Consider the following 13,406-nt stretch of genomic DNA (forward strand, 5'->3'; position numbering starts at 1 on the left):
GACATTTCTTGTTTTCTTTTTATAGAGGTATACTTCACCGGCCATGCAATCAGACATTTACAACCAAGATCTCAGAGGTTAGGGCCAAAGTTTAATTCCCTTTTCCTCTTCTGTTTGTTTTTTCTGCATATTGCACCACAAGCAAGATGTTCTTAAAGCTGATCAGGTCCTCGTTTGATTTCAGTTCTCCTGATAAACGCCTAGATTCGAAATCCTCATTGAAAAGACCAAATCAATTACAGACCAAGCCCCAGCAGCAAACCATCCCACCGCCAGCACCTTGCCTACAACCTTGGCCTCTTGTTAAGAAATCAGGTAATATCCTGTTAAATGTTGCATCAAAATTGTAGTCAATGTTTTCTTTGGTGTCTTATAAAATGCTTCCTTTATTAGATTGCAATTCTTATTTAAATTCAGGCAATCATCCGTAAAGCACATGCATTTTAAATATTTGTTAGTTATGACAAAATGAAAATATATTCAAATGTATATGTGGTATAATTTTTGTAGTGGTGACCAAATACTCTTAAAACTGGCTGTATCAGTTTGCATTTTCTGCATTGAACTAAGCCAAATCGAAATGAATGACAGCATGACACAAGCTAACCAAAATGCACACAATGCAACTTTGCATACAATTTACATCCTCATTTATAAATTTGTAAATATGTAAAGGAAGGCATGCTACTTATACATATATTAGGCTACACTCTGAAGGATTTGTAGACAATGTAGCAACATATAATTTTTCTAAGAGTGATCTCAATGATTAACTTACATTATGTTTTGAGAGAGTAATAAGTATAAGGATGGATTTAATACAGCCTGCTGGAGTGGACAGAAGTTGCTAGGAGAATCACACAGGAGTATTCATCTTGGATTCCGCAAATTGGAAAGAAGTTCCCAATTAAGTTGGGGTAGGAAGGGCATGATATGGGAACCCAGCCAGTGGTGGGAAGATAATTTGATTCATTAAGGAGTCACTTAAATCTAAATATCTCTGAGCCTGCTGAAAATTTAATGGTAACTCATGTATTGTCCTGAACTCACATAAGCTTTCTAGCCTCCCAAACATCACTCAGCAAACTTCTGTCAGGTTTGCCTGTGGCTTCATGGTGGGGTATCATCACTTGAGCCCAATTCAGGAACCTGTTATTGTGAAGGAGTGGTGCAGTGGGGGGAGAGTTCGGGCAGCTGCTGAAAGCTATCACCATGTCCTTTCTTCTCACATTCTCTCACGTTCTCTCACCTCATGAAGGACCACCCCCTCCCCAACACCCCCTCGTGCCCTGAGATCCAGCATCAATCCTGGAACTGGGCCACTGTGTATTACAGAGAGTAGCCATCTTTCCTGGTTGTGGTTCTCTCAAAGAGTGTTGTTGGCCTCAAGAGGCTGGAATCTCTTGGGGGAGGAATATCCAGCATGTGGGAAGCCTGACTCTGGCCACACTTTGGACCTTCCCATAGGAAAATGACAGGTTTGCTAAGTGGTGTGTGGGACCCATGTTGTTGCAACAAAATGTATCCCATGGCCTCATTGGAAAGTGCATTGTGTTCAGTAATGAATTATCTGCCACAGGGCAGATTGCCTGTGGCCACATTTTATACATATTATGGTGCAAAGGGTGAAGCTGTAGCCACATTTTCTAGAACATTTCAGAAGTGCTCACTTGGTAGGTCCAGATTTACGCCACAACGCATGGTCTTCAGAGTGTTTATTTTTATGTTAAAATGGCAGCTGGTTTGACTCAGAAGGGAATTTTTTAAAAATTCAGAAACAGGTCTTCAAAAATCAATCATAATTATTATATCGTAAATAAAAACAAGTTTATAACTGTCACAAACCTTTATGGTTTGTGGTTTTAGAGATCATGACATAAACCCTGAAAGCTGAATGCTCACAGGCTCAGAATGGTAACTCCTCCCCCTTAATTCTGGAAGCAAATCATCCTCCTTTCCTATTGATGGGGGAAGTCATTCTATTTGATAAGAGTATAACAAGTGTAGATGAAGCAGTATAGAACTAGAAAGCATCTGTAATATTATCTGTACTCTGGTGTTAGGACCTGTGATTTTAACTGTTATTTAAAAGAGTGGATAAGGGGGAATTGAGGCTGATCCTGTGGCTGATCTGTACCTTCATGTTTTATAGGTGCCTCAACAGATGCCCTCAACCCTCTGTGAGGTGGCTATGTGAAGGACAAGGCCCGGATTAGGGTGATATCAGCCCTCCTTTCTTCTCACCCCATAGATGGTGGGTCTCCAATACTGTGAACCAAATCCCTTCCTCTTCACCTTAATTTATCAATATCCTCAGATCCTGTGATTAGGGTCATCATCCAAACATGTATCCATACCAATATGAACATTATAAGTATCTGTTTTCAGACCTTTTTAATGGACATTTTAAGTTTTTTTACATGTCCTTGTTTTTTACTTGAAATAAAGATTTAAAAGTGTAAATGAATACTATATAAGATTGATCAGCACTCCATCCACCAACCGAAGTATTCACTGCCTCTCCATCACTGATACACAATAGCAATATTGTGAACTTAATACAAGATGTGCTGCAGTAACTCATTAATGCAACTTCAATAGCACCATTCAAATCTGTTACTTGTACCATTCAGAAAGACAAGCACAGCAGATGAATGGGAACAGCATCACTTGCAGATTTCTCTCCAATCCACACATATTCCTGGCTTGGAACTATATGACTACTTCTTTACTCTTGCCTGGAACATACTAACAACACTGGATGTACCTGCACGAGGTGAATTGAACTGGTTCACTGCCACATCTTCAAAAACAATTAGAGGGACAATAAATGTTAACCTTACCAGCGACTCCCATATCCCAAGAAAGAAAAAGAGTCACAATGTGTAATTCTCTCTTGTCATCTCACCTCTCTTCCTATGAAAAGGTTTTGCAACCAGCATAAATCTCACCTGACAACCTTATAAATTTTTCTGATCCTGCAGACTTTACAATCCCAGATTGCTCATGGCCACTGTACTTTAACTTACTCCAACCTACTCCTGAAGCTGACTTTATTAATATGGCATATTTAAATTCAAAAATGTTAACTTTAAACATTTATAGACATTAAACAAATAGATAACATACAAAACAGCAGGAAGTTGTGGTGCTCATGTGAACTAGATGTATGCAGACATGCTTTTAAAATCGTCATAAAGAGTGAAAGTAGAGATTGGGAGACATTTCAAAACAGAAAGATTTCTTAAAGTATGGAGGGTTTTGGCTTAGTATTTCAGACAGAGACCAACGAAAAATTAACCTGTAAGCTTGTAAAGAAGCTAGAGGTTCTGGAGGAAGGATCATCAAATTTCATTTGTAATTTAGCTAGGTTAAACAGTCAAAACATTTTGCTGATGGTAAAATAATTAGTTTGTATTTCTGATTGAATCATCCCAAAGCATTGTACATTGCCATATATGCTTCAGTTTAATTTAAAAACGAATTATTGGAGAAATGTAGCAGGTCTAGCGGCATCTGTGGAGAGAAGCAGAATTAACATTTCAAGTCCAATTACCCTTCTTGAGATCACCTGGACCCAAAATGTTAACTCTGCTTTCTCTCCACAAATGCTGTCAGACCTGCTGCGTTTCTCCAGCAATTTCTGTTTTTGTTTCAGATTTCCAACATTTGCAGTTCTTTGTTTTATTGTATTGCCTAAATTTATTTTTTTTTTTGCGAACAAAAACAGGGCATTCACTTTGAGTTTATGAGGGAAAAGTAGCTAAAAAGGTTTTCATTAGCTTGTAACTAGTGGTAGAAATCTGCAATGGGCTTTGCGAGGCCTTGCAGCAGACAGCAATCAATTTGAATAATTAACTTAGAAACAGCTGTGCACACTAGGACAAATACATATTCTAAGCCAGGAAATTGAACCAGTTAACAGCTACCAAAGGTACTCTGACATAATTAAACAACTCAATGTGTTTTCCCTGGTTGAAATATGGAAAATGTCATCTTGGGGCATAATGAGTGAATGCTTAAACTCCACCTCCTATTGCCGCCTGTTCTTGCCACATCCACACAAATGTAAATGCGCGATGAAGGAGAAAAGACACCATTCTGCAAATAAGATATAAAATGAGGAAATGACACAGCCCAATCCCCTACTTTATTAACCTCATAAATAATATATAAATGATTGAGAATTTAATGAACTCAACCTGACAACATATGATTATTGGTCATTAATACAAATGCAGAATGCACTTAGATTCTAATTATTTGTGTACTATAATGTTCATAATTGCACAATTCTTTTATTATTTTCAAACTTATTTTCATTTTAATGATCACCCATGACATTGTTGTTAATTATAATTAGTTGTTTTATTGAATAATTATTACAATTTGGCACTTGCAGCAGTGATGATTTTTCAATAAACCAATTACCTTCTATCTATCAGGTCCCAAGCAGGAAGACATTAAAGTGTATCGTGGACGTTGGCGATGTCTTCGATACCTCTGGGACCAGATTTGCTGCCAGCCCCAGAAGAAAACAACTATTTTGTATGAATGAACAATTCCAATGGAGTATCGTATTGCTAAGTAAAGACTGTAAATGAAATTATTCTCATTGTGCTTTTCTTTGTTTTGTCACTCATTCAATGTTTAAACAGACATCTTGCAGTCACTCAGGATGACCTGGTAGCTACAGTACCAGGACCCTTGGAATCTGCCTTGGATCCCTCATTGCATGTTAACCTAACAAGTCCCGATTCCCACATTTCTTTGTCATGCACATTCTGATATGTTGACGAGAAAGGAGCTCAAAAGTGCCCACAGAGGTTACCTTCAATTGAACTTTCCCCCCACGATAGAGAACAAAAATGTGGATATAAGGGCATAAAGCAATCCTAGCAATTCTGTGCTGTTTGACTGGGTGAAGCTTTACAATGAGTGATGCTACAGTTGGAGTCACAAAAGTGTATGTATGTGGAATGAGGAAATAGAAGATACATTGACAGAAAGAAAATTGAGTATGTAAGTTTGGTGCAGATTTGCGAAGGTTTGAAGTACAGGTTGTTCTACTATAATGCACTTTTCATTAGTGTGAATTCACTATAACACAATTGACGAATTGGGGACACTGTTTCTCAAGAGCAAATTTTTAAAGCATGCATTGGTTATAACAAGAAAACGGCCCCATTAATTTAAATTGTGTTGCTATTACTCTGTCTTCTTATAACACAGGGTTGCATGAGAATGGAATTACCGCATTATAGTTGACTGTAGTGTTAAGCAGTGGTCATTGTGGGTTTATGCTCAGTGTAAGTAGAGGATTTACACTTTGGTATGGGACATAATCTCAAAACTTACTGAAAATTTATACAAAACTAATTTGACAAACAGCAACACAGTTGTGAAAATGTTGACTAATAGAGCGAGCAAACAGAAGGCAATTTCAATCTAATTAAGTATTTTGTGGAAACAAAAGGAATGGGAATATGGATGGGGTGCCAGTTAAATGGGTTGCCTTATCCTAGATGGTACTGAGCTTCTTGAGTGTAGTATAGATAAGTAGAGAAGTCTAGGGGTTCAAATAGATAATTACTTGAAAATTAGCACAGACAAATAGAAACATAAGAAAGTCAAATAGAATACTGGATTTTATAAGTAGAAATGTAAGGTCCAACAGTAAAGAAGACGTGATAGATAGATAGAAAGCATACATCAGACTGCAACTGTAGATTCTCCCCCACTCACTCCCAATTATCTACTGAAATATTATGGGCTACAGAGAGGTTGAACTGTGCATTCACAAGGTTGATGTCACAGGATGGTAACCACACTTATGGAAAAGTTTATTCAAGAAGACAAAGCTTAAATAAGATTTAATATAGATTTTTAAAACAAAATTCAAATTGTTTTAAAGGAGTGAAAAGTGAAGCTAGTTTTAAGGGGTAACCACTTTAATATTACAAGGGAGAATTAGGACAGCAATGGCCATATCCAACAAGAGAGAAGCCAACTATTGCCCACAGATCTTCAATGGCTTTACCATCACTGAATCCTCACTAACACCATTCTCAGGGTTAATGGTTTACCAGAAGCTGAATTGGGCTAGCCATATAAGTACTATGGCTACAAAAGCAATTCAGAGGCTATAAATCCTGCAGCAAGTAACTCACTTCCTGACTCTTCTAGGTACATGTCAGGAGGTGTGACAGCATACTCCCTATTTGCCTGGATGAGTGCAGCTAAAACTACACTCAAGAAGCTCAGTACCATCCAGGATAAAGCAACCCATTTAACTGGCACCCCATCCATTAACATTCATTCCCTCTGCCACCACTGATACTCAATAGCAGCAGTTGTACACTATCTACAAGATGTAGTGCAGAAATTCACCAAGGCTCCTTAGACAGCACTTTCCAAGTGCACAACCACTACCACCGAGAAAGGCAAGAGCAGCCGAGACATGAGAGTTCTCTCACCTGCAAGTTCCCCTCCAATTATCCTCAAAGACAATTGGGGAGGGCAATAAATGCTGGCCCAGCCAGCAACACCCACCTCCCATGAATGAATGAAAAAATAACTTACCTCAAGCTCCTAAGATAAGACTTCCCAAAGGCAGGGTGGTGAGCTGAAATTCTGGCATTGCAAATCCAAGATACCAATGGCTGCCAGGCAGATAAGACTGACTTAACAACTACCATGCAGCTACTTAAACTCATTACTTTTTTTAAACTAAGGGCATGACTTAAATAACTCAATATTCTGATTCCTGCAGCAGTACATCTTATACTATTTTTAATAACGAAAGCACAAAATCACCTTAGAGGTTTAGTGTCCTTACCTTTATTGCTCAGACCTTTCAGTATGAGAGTTTGGACGTCATGTTGAGGTTGTATAGGACGTTGTTGAGGCCTCTTCTGGAATACTGTGTGCAGTTCTGGTCAGCCGGCTATAGGAAGAATATTATTAAATTGGAGAGGGTTCAGAAAAGACTTATCAGGATATTGCTGGCAATGAAGGGTTTGTGTTCTATAAATAGGCTGGGACATTTTTCACTGTAGTGTAGAGGAGGTTGAGGAATGACCTTATAGAGGTTTATAAAATCATAAGGGGCATTGATAAGGTTTTTTCCCTGGGGTGGGAGAGTTCAAAACTAGGGCATATATTTTTTAAGGCAAGAGGAAATGGTTTTAAAAAGGACATGAGGGACAACGTTTTTACACAGAGGCTGATTTGTGTGTGGAATTAACTGCCAGAGGAATTGGTGGATGCAGGTACAGCTATAACATTCAAAAGACTTTGGATAAGTACATGAATAGGAAATGTTGAGACAGATATGGGCCAAATGCAGGCAAGTGGGTCTAGTTTATTTTGGGAACATGGTCGGCATGGACTGATTGGATCAAAGGGTCTTGTTTCCATGCTGTATGACAATGACTCTAAAACCCATTTTATTGCACAACCTACGCTCTTGCAGTTCTCCAGCCTGCTCTTACCAATCCACTTCACAATCCACCCCAAGTCCCTTACACTTCTTACTGAGGGATCACAAGAAAGTTTTCAGTCTTGAAACGGTGGCACAGTGGTTAGTTAGCACTGTTGTCTCACAGCGCCAGGGTTTGATTCCCACCTTGAATGGCATTTTGCACATTCTGCCAGTGTCTGTGTGGGTTTCCTCCCACAATCCAAAGATGTGCAGTTTAGGTGAATTTGCCTTGCTAACTTGCCCATAGTGTTAGGTGCATCAGTCAGGGGTAAATGTAGGGCAGGGAAATGGGTATGGATGGGTTACTCTTCGGAGGGTTGGCATGGACTTGTTGGGCCAAATGGCCTATTTCCACACTGTAAGTTATCTATTCTAAAATGTTTGAGATACCCAACCCTAACTCCTGTGTTTCTCTCTTTTAAGGAGAAGGTGATAACTATGTGAAACTTCAAGATCCAAATCCATGGGAGCCAAAGAGTGGGCTAGAGCAGTCAATCCAGAATTGCTGCTGAAGCTAGGACCTGCAGAGTTCATATGGAAATATTGACTCCAACAATGCCGTAAACAGCTGCTACTCTGGTATTATTACTGAATATGAATGAGGTTTTTAAGCTCCTAGCTGTATATCTGGAGACAAGACAATAAAGGATGATTCAAAAAGGTCCAGTGTGGGCTTTGTGAAAGGTGGATAACTTGGGCAGTTTGAGATATTCATTCTATCAGACAGTGATCCCTCTGTTAATACTTTGATCCGACATACATTGTGCTGACTAACCAGACCATGAGCTACTCTGTCCCAGAAGGCATCATGCCCAAGTGATGTAAGCATGGTTTTTGTTGAGGTTTATCCTGACTCTATGCCCTGGGACACACACCGAGACAAACATGAACTGCGTGTGGAGGACCATCAACTCGGTGCATGACGCTCTTTGGTCTGTCCGAAACCTGTTGGTCTTTCAGAACAAGGAGTTCACCTTGACTGAGTGTTGCAGGCTGTCACATTCCAAGATCCAGAGCAATGTGCTGAGGGCTGCAGTAAAGTTTGGGGCATCAGGGAAAAACCAGTATCTAAGGTCTTCCCGCTGAAGTTAAAGGGTGGGGGGGGGGCGGGATATGTTGTTATCAGACCCCACCCCCCCACTGCTTCAAATGCATGTGACTATAGTCTTCTATGTATAAGAGACGTATTTGGTTTGTCTGGATAGCCAAACTCCAAAGGTGGTTTGTATCCTTGATATGGTACTGTACAAAACCGAACTGCATTTATGACTGTGTGTATACAAAGTTTTTTTATGAATAAAGTATACTTTTAAAATAAAAAGGTAGGCATGTAGTTTCATGTTTTCAACTATTGCCTTGTGGTCATATGAGAAAATAAGAAAAGGTTTTTGTTAAAGGCATTTTCATGAAGATGTTACATAATAAATTAATTTGCACGATAGTAGGAATTCAAAGTATAACATGTCAGCACTGAAGAACTGAGATGTCCAAACTGGGTGGGGCAGCAGCAGCACCGAAGAGCTGAGGAAGACGAATGAATATCTTTTCAGGGCTGTCCACAAATGGGGAGTGGACAGGTGTCCCTGATCAATAGGCGCCATGTCTGAAGGGCAGGTAGAACCCCCACAGCAGAGACAATAGCAGCTGCTGTGGGAGCTGTGGTAACTTACCTCTTAAAGGTTTTCATTCCCCTATTCTGCATACACAAGGTGGTGGGGTTGTATCTTTCTGCTTCCCAGTGTGTTCTCCAAGTTTACCCCACCTGTTCCACTTCGTCTCTCCCTTTCCCCAGTGAAGCTCTCAAATTCACACAAAACAAAATCAGAAGAGCCCTGGAAAAATTTCACTGTTGAAGGTGGATCAATCCCTTTAAAATACTGACATGGGAGGGGAGAGGAGAGGAAGGTGTTTAGTGGTAATGGTATCTCACAGGGGAGAATGGAAATGGCAAAGACAACCAATTAATATGGAGACTGGTGGGTGAAAGGTGGGAAAAAAGGAAATGCGCTGATGGTTCTGCAAGGGAGGAGAAGAGATGAGAGCAGAGGTGCTTGAAATAAAATGTGTAACATTTGAGGGTTCTGTCAACAATGGTGAGGTTAAGTGGTGAATTAGTTGGCTGAAAATGGGGGGGATGTCAGATGCACTCGAATGGAAGGTTACACCACCAACTCGGGATAGAGGGTACACAGATAGAAGAACAGAAAATAGGATAGAGTCCTTAGAATTGGTGAGATTTGAAAAAAACTAGTCAAGGTGTCAGGAGTCAATATCCTTCATTTTTTGTCCTTGTTTCCAGGACGTGCAGTATTTTGCTTCTGAGTTTACTTGAGTCTCTATTTCTGTTTATGTCTTCTGTCAGTGTTCCTGTGTATGTCTCTGTATATTTCCATTTGTCTATTCTGTGATGAGATATTTTTCAATAGTCATGGATGTGTGTGTTTCTTCAAAGTGTTGCTTCATTTCCCTTTCAGAAGGAGATGGTGAGTCACCTTCTTGAACTTGTGCAGTCTATATGGTGTAAGTTTATCCACAGTATTGTTATGGAGAGTGTTCCAGGATTTTGAACCAGTGACAATGAAGAAGCTCCAAGTTAAAATGATCTGTGGCTTGGAGAGGATTGTGCAGGTTGTGATGTTCTTATGTACCTGCCCTTTATCTTATAGAGGCTGAGGTGGCAGATTTGGAAGGTGCCATCCAAGAACATAAATAATAGGGAGTGTAGGTCTTTCCAGCCCCAACAAGCCTGTCCCCTCATTCTCTCAGGTCCTCCTTTGTGCCACCTGCTCATACTCCTGAGCTCCTTGATATTCCAAAAATATAGCCACCTCCTTTTTAAATACTTTCAGTGATCCAGCCTCTACAATTCTCTGGGGTAAACAATTCTTTACATTCACTACTCTCTGAGAGCAGAAATTCCTTCACATCTCAACTTTAAATGAATGTCCCATTATTCTGTGTAACCATGGTACTTAGTTCAAGATTCCCCCTACCAGTGGAAACTTACCAAATTTACCCTCCCCCATAATCTTGTACATTTCAATAAGATCACTACTCATTCTTCTAAATTCTAATGAATAAAGGCACAAGCCTTGATAAACGAACACCTTCATAGTAGGAATCAGCCTCATGAATCTCTGAACTGCCTCCAATGCCTGTATCTGGATTAGTGGTGCTGGTGACCTCAGTTGGTAAGACTCCCCTTTTTAAAATATGGAGACCAAAAATACACACAGTTCTCCAGGTGCAGCTTCACCCATCACTCTTTAGAGTTGAAACAAGACTTCCCCATTTTTAAACACCAATCCCCTTGCAATAAAAGCCAAAGTTTAAACAGGTCCAGGCTAAGGATATGGGTTCATATCTGCCAACCGTCTGTCCCTCTTCACAGTTATGTTCACACCCGGGTGTCATTGGAAAGGGAGCACTCGGTGTCCATCAATGCTCTCAATGCCTTTAGAGAGAGGTGGGCACTGTGTGTGTGTGTGTTGGGGGGGGGGGGGGGGGTTACAGTGTTTATTTCCCCTTCCAACAACATTTTGATTTAGTACCTTCTCTCTTCTCTCCCTATCCACCACCCACCCTTCACTTTCAATGGTTTGCATTGGCCATAATGGGCTTTCCATACAAATATTGAATTGGCTACATGGGCATTTTCAGGTCGTTGACAGTGGTTTAAAAACAACACGCAAAAAAAAAGTAATTTTGGTGATGGAAAGATCAGTTGTGCGTGATAATATTTCTGGATACGGAAAAAACCCCAAAAATAATAAAAGATGAAGTTCCATTTGCCTTTTTAATCACTTGCAGTACCTGAATGCTAACTTTTTGTGCTTCTCCACAAAAACCCAGATCCCTCTGCTTTTTGCACATTTTTGGAGCCTCTCCGATTTAATTAAGTCATCCTTTTGATCCCTCGGACCAAAGGGCATGACCTCACAACCTTACATTAGAAGTCCCTTGGGGCTGTTTTTGCCCTAGAGCTGGTTATTGCCCGGTGAGATCCAAAATTAGATATGATAATAAATTTGGCAAGTTCGTTCCTAATTGAAAAAAACTTAATCGGTGAGACCTTCAGATGATTCTGGTTGCCAGTCTCACGATAAGAAAACAGGGTCATTAATAGGTAACAGTGAGAGATACTCGGTTGCTAAGTGACTATGTAGCTCCTTGGATACAGGTTACTGTGGATGGTGAGGTGAGTGGGCGCTGGGCTCAGAGCCCGGACGCGGCAGTGCATCCAGATGCAGAAGAACCATGGACATGAGTACGAGGGGTTGGGAGCACCGAAGCCCCCGTGGCGAATTAGCTTGGCCGGCCGGAAAACGGGCCTGTACCGGCCTGACCTGCCCACCTTACGCCGCATGAACATGGACGATGAAGCCAGCAAACTGCCCAACGAGCACTGCAGGAACACCACCACATGCACCGCAGGTAACAAGGACCGGGAGCCGACCGAGGAGCAGGATTCCGGGTGGGCGGAGGAGGAAGAGAGTGGGGAGGGCTAGGAGCAGAAAAAGAGGGGAGGAGGGTGGAAAGGTGGACGGGAGAAAGGTAAAAGAAAATGAAGAGGGAGAGTGAAGGGAGGGAAGAAGAAACAGGTTAAGCAGAAGGTGGGGGAAACGGATGGGGATGTGGGCACTCGAGAATAATCGTTAGGAGGAAAAGGTAGAGATTACAAAAGAGGGGTGCAAAAGGGCCTGTTGGAGCACAAGAAACCTCGGGGGAGAAAAAGGGACCAGAGAGAGAGGCACAGGCATGTAAGGATGAGAAGCATATGACAGGAGAGGCAAGGACCTCAAAGTTGGGAGGGAGAAATCTTTGAGAGATGCAGTTGGTATGCATTGATGCAGAATGAGGGTACAATAGCAGACTGCCAAATATACTAAAGCTATAAGATGTGACACAATCTCACATTGGTTTAAATTGGCACAAAGTGGGCTCTAACTGCAGCTTAATTCATTGTTTCCTTCAATGCAAATAGCTCTGGGATGGCACAGAGCTAACTGAACTGACAGACCATTGTTCTTCTTACAATGCATCGTAGCTATGGAGGATGGGTTAGGACTAGGTATTCTTAGTGAGGTTTTCCGCACTGAATTAATTTGATGCTCTTTTTTTAGATGATTTTGCAAATTCTTCCTTTACCCTGTTTGACCATCCAAAACAAACCCATGCAGCATTGGTGAGTGTTTGAGTCCAAGTTGACCAGTAGTAATACAGTTGTACTTAGTCACAAAGAATAAACCACAAATTAGTCACAGACCAAAACTAAACTGTATAGTTTGGTGGCAGGAGCAAAGTCAGTCTTCAGATTGGAGGAGACTGAGATTGGAGAGCACATATAATATCAAAATGAAGAAAACAGCTGTAAAGATTTGATACAAACACATAATTGTTTACATCTTCTTACATTAGTCAAAACTACATGTATGCATTGATTAAACAATTGAATAGGCAACAGATATTACACAATAGCAAGTTTCATTTCTTTTGTTAAAAGTAAGGTGATTACCAACAAATTATCCACATTGCAGGGATTCACTATATTCCTAGGGATTGACTCATCACAATTCTCTTGTCTTCCAAGAGAATCTCCCATTTCTATCATTTATCTTCCCAGCGAATTGTCCATCATACATCTTTTCCTCTGTGATCGAAAATTAACGAGAATTGAGGAGGTGTTGTTGCAATGTTAATTTAATAAGGAGTTATTACTGCATTAAGACCATAAGACACAGGAGCAGAAATTAGGCCATTGAACCTATCAAGTCTGCTCTGCTGTTCAATCATAGCTGATAAGTTTCTCAACCGCATTCTCCCACTTTCTCCCTGTAGCCCTTGATCCCCCAATACTCAAGAAACTATTTATCTCAGTCTTAAATACACTCAATGACCTCACTTCCGCAGCCTCCTGTGGCAA

General features: G+C 40.6%; 1 protein-coding gene across 3 annotated transcripts in view; it reads left to right on the plus strand.

The window, feature by feature from the left end:
- Positions 1 to 11,654: 11,654 nt before the first annotated feature.
- Positions 11,655 to 13,406, plus strand: part of LOC140453197 (sperm microtubule inner protein 8-like) — a 28,055-nt gene continuing 26,303 nt past the window's right edge. For 2 of the 3 annotated variants that reach the window (XM_072547711.1, XM_072547712.1), the window contains exons 1-2: positions 11,655 to 11,917; positions 12,607 to 12,668. In XM_072547711.1, the coding sequence (XP_072403812.1) occupies positions 11,728 to 11,917; positions 12,607 to 12,668 (252 nt within the window). In that variant the 5' untranslated portion in view covers positions 11,655 to 11,727. The remainder of the gene's footprint in view (positions 11,918 to 12,606; positions 12,669 to 13,406) is intronic. The other variant, XM_072547713.1, reaches the window with a different exon arrangement.

Source organism: Chiloscyllium punctatum, chromosome 26, assembly GCF_047496795.1.
Source record: "Chiloscyllium punctatum isolate Juve2018m chromosome 26, sChiPun1.3, whole genome shotgun sequence".
NCBI lineage: Eukaryota > Metazoa > Chordata > Chondrichthyes > Orectolobiformes > Hemiscylliidae > Chiloscyllium > Chiloscyllium punctatum.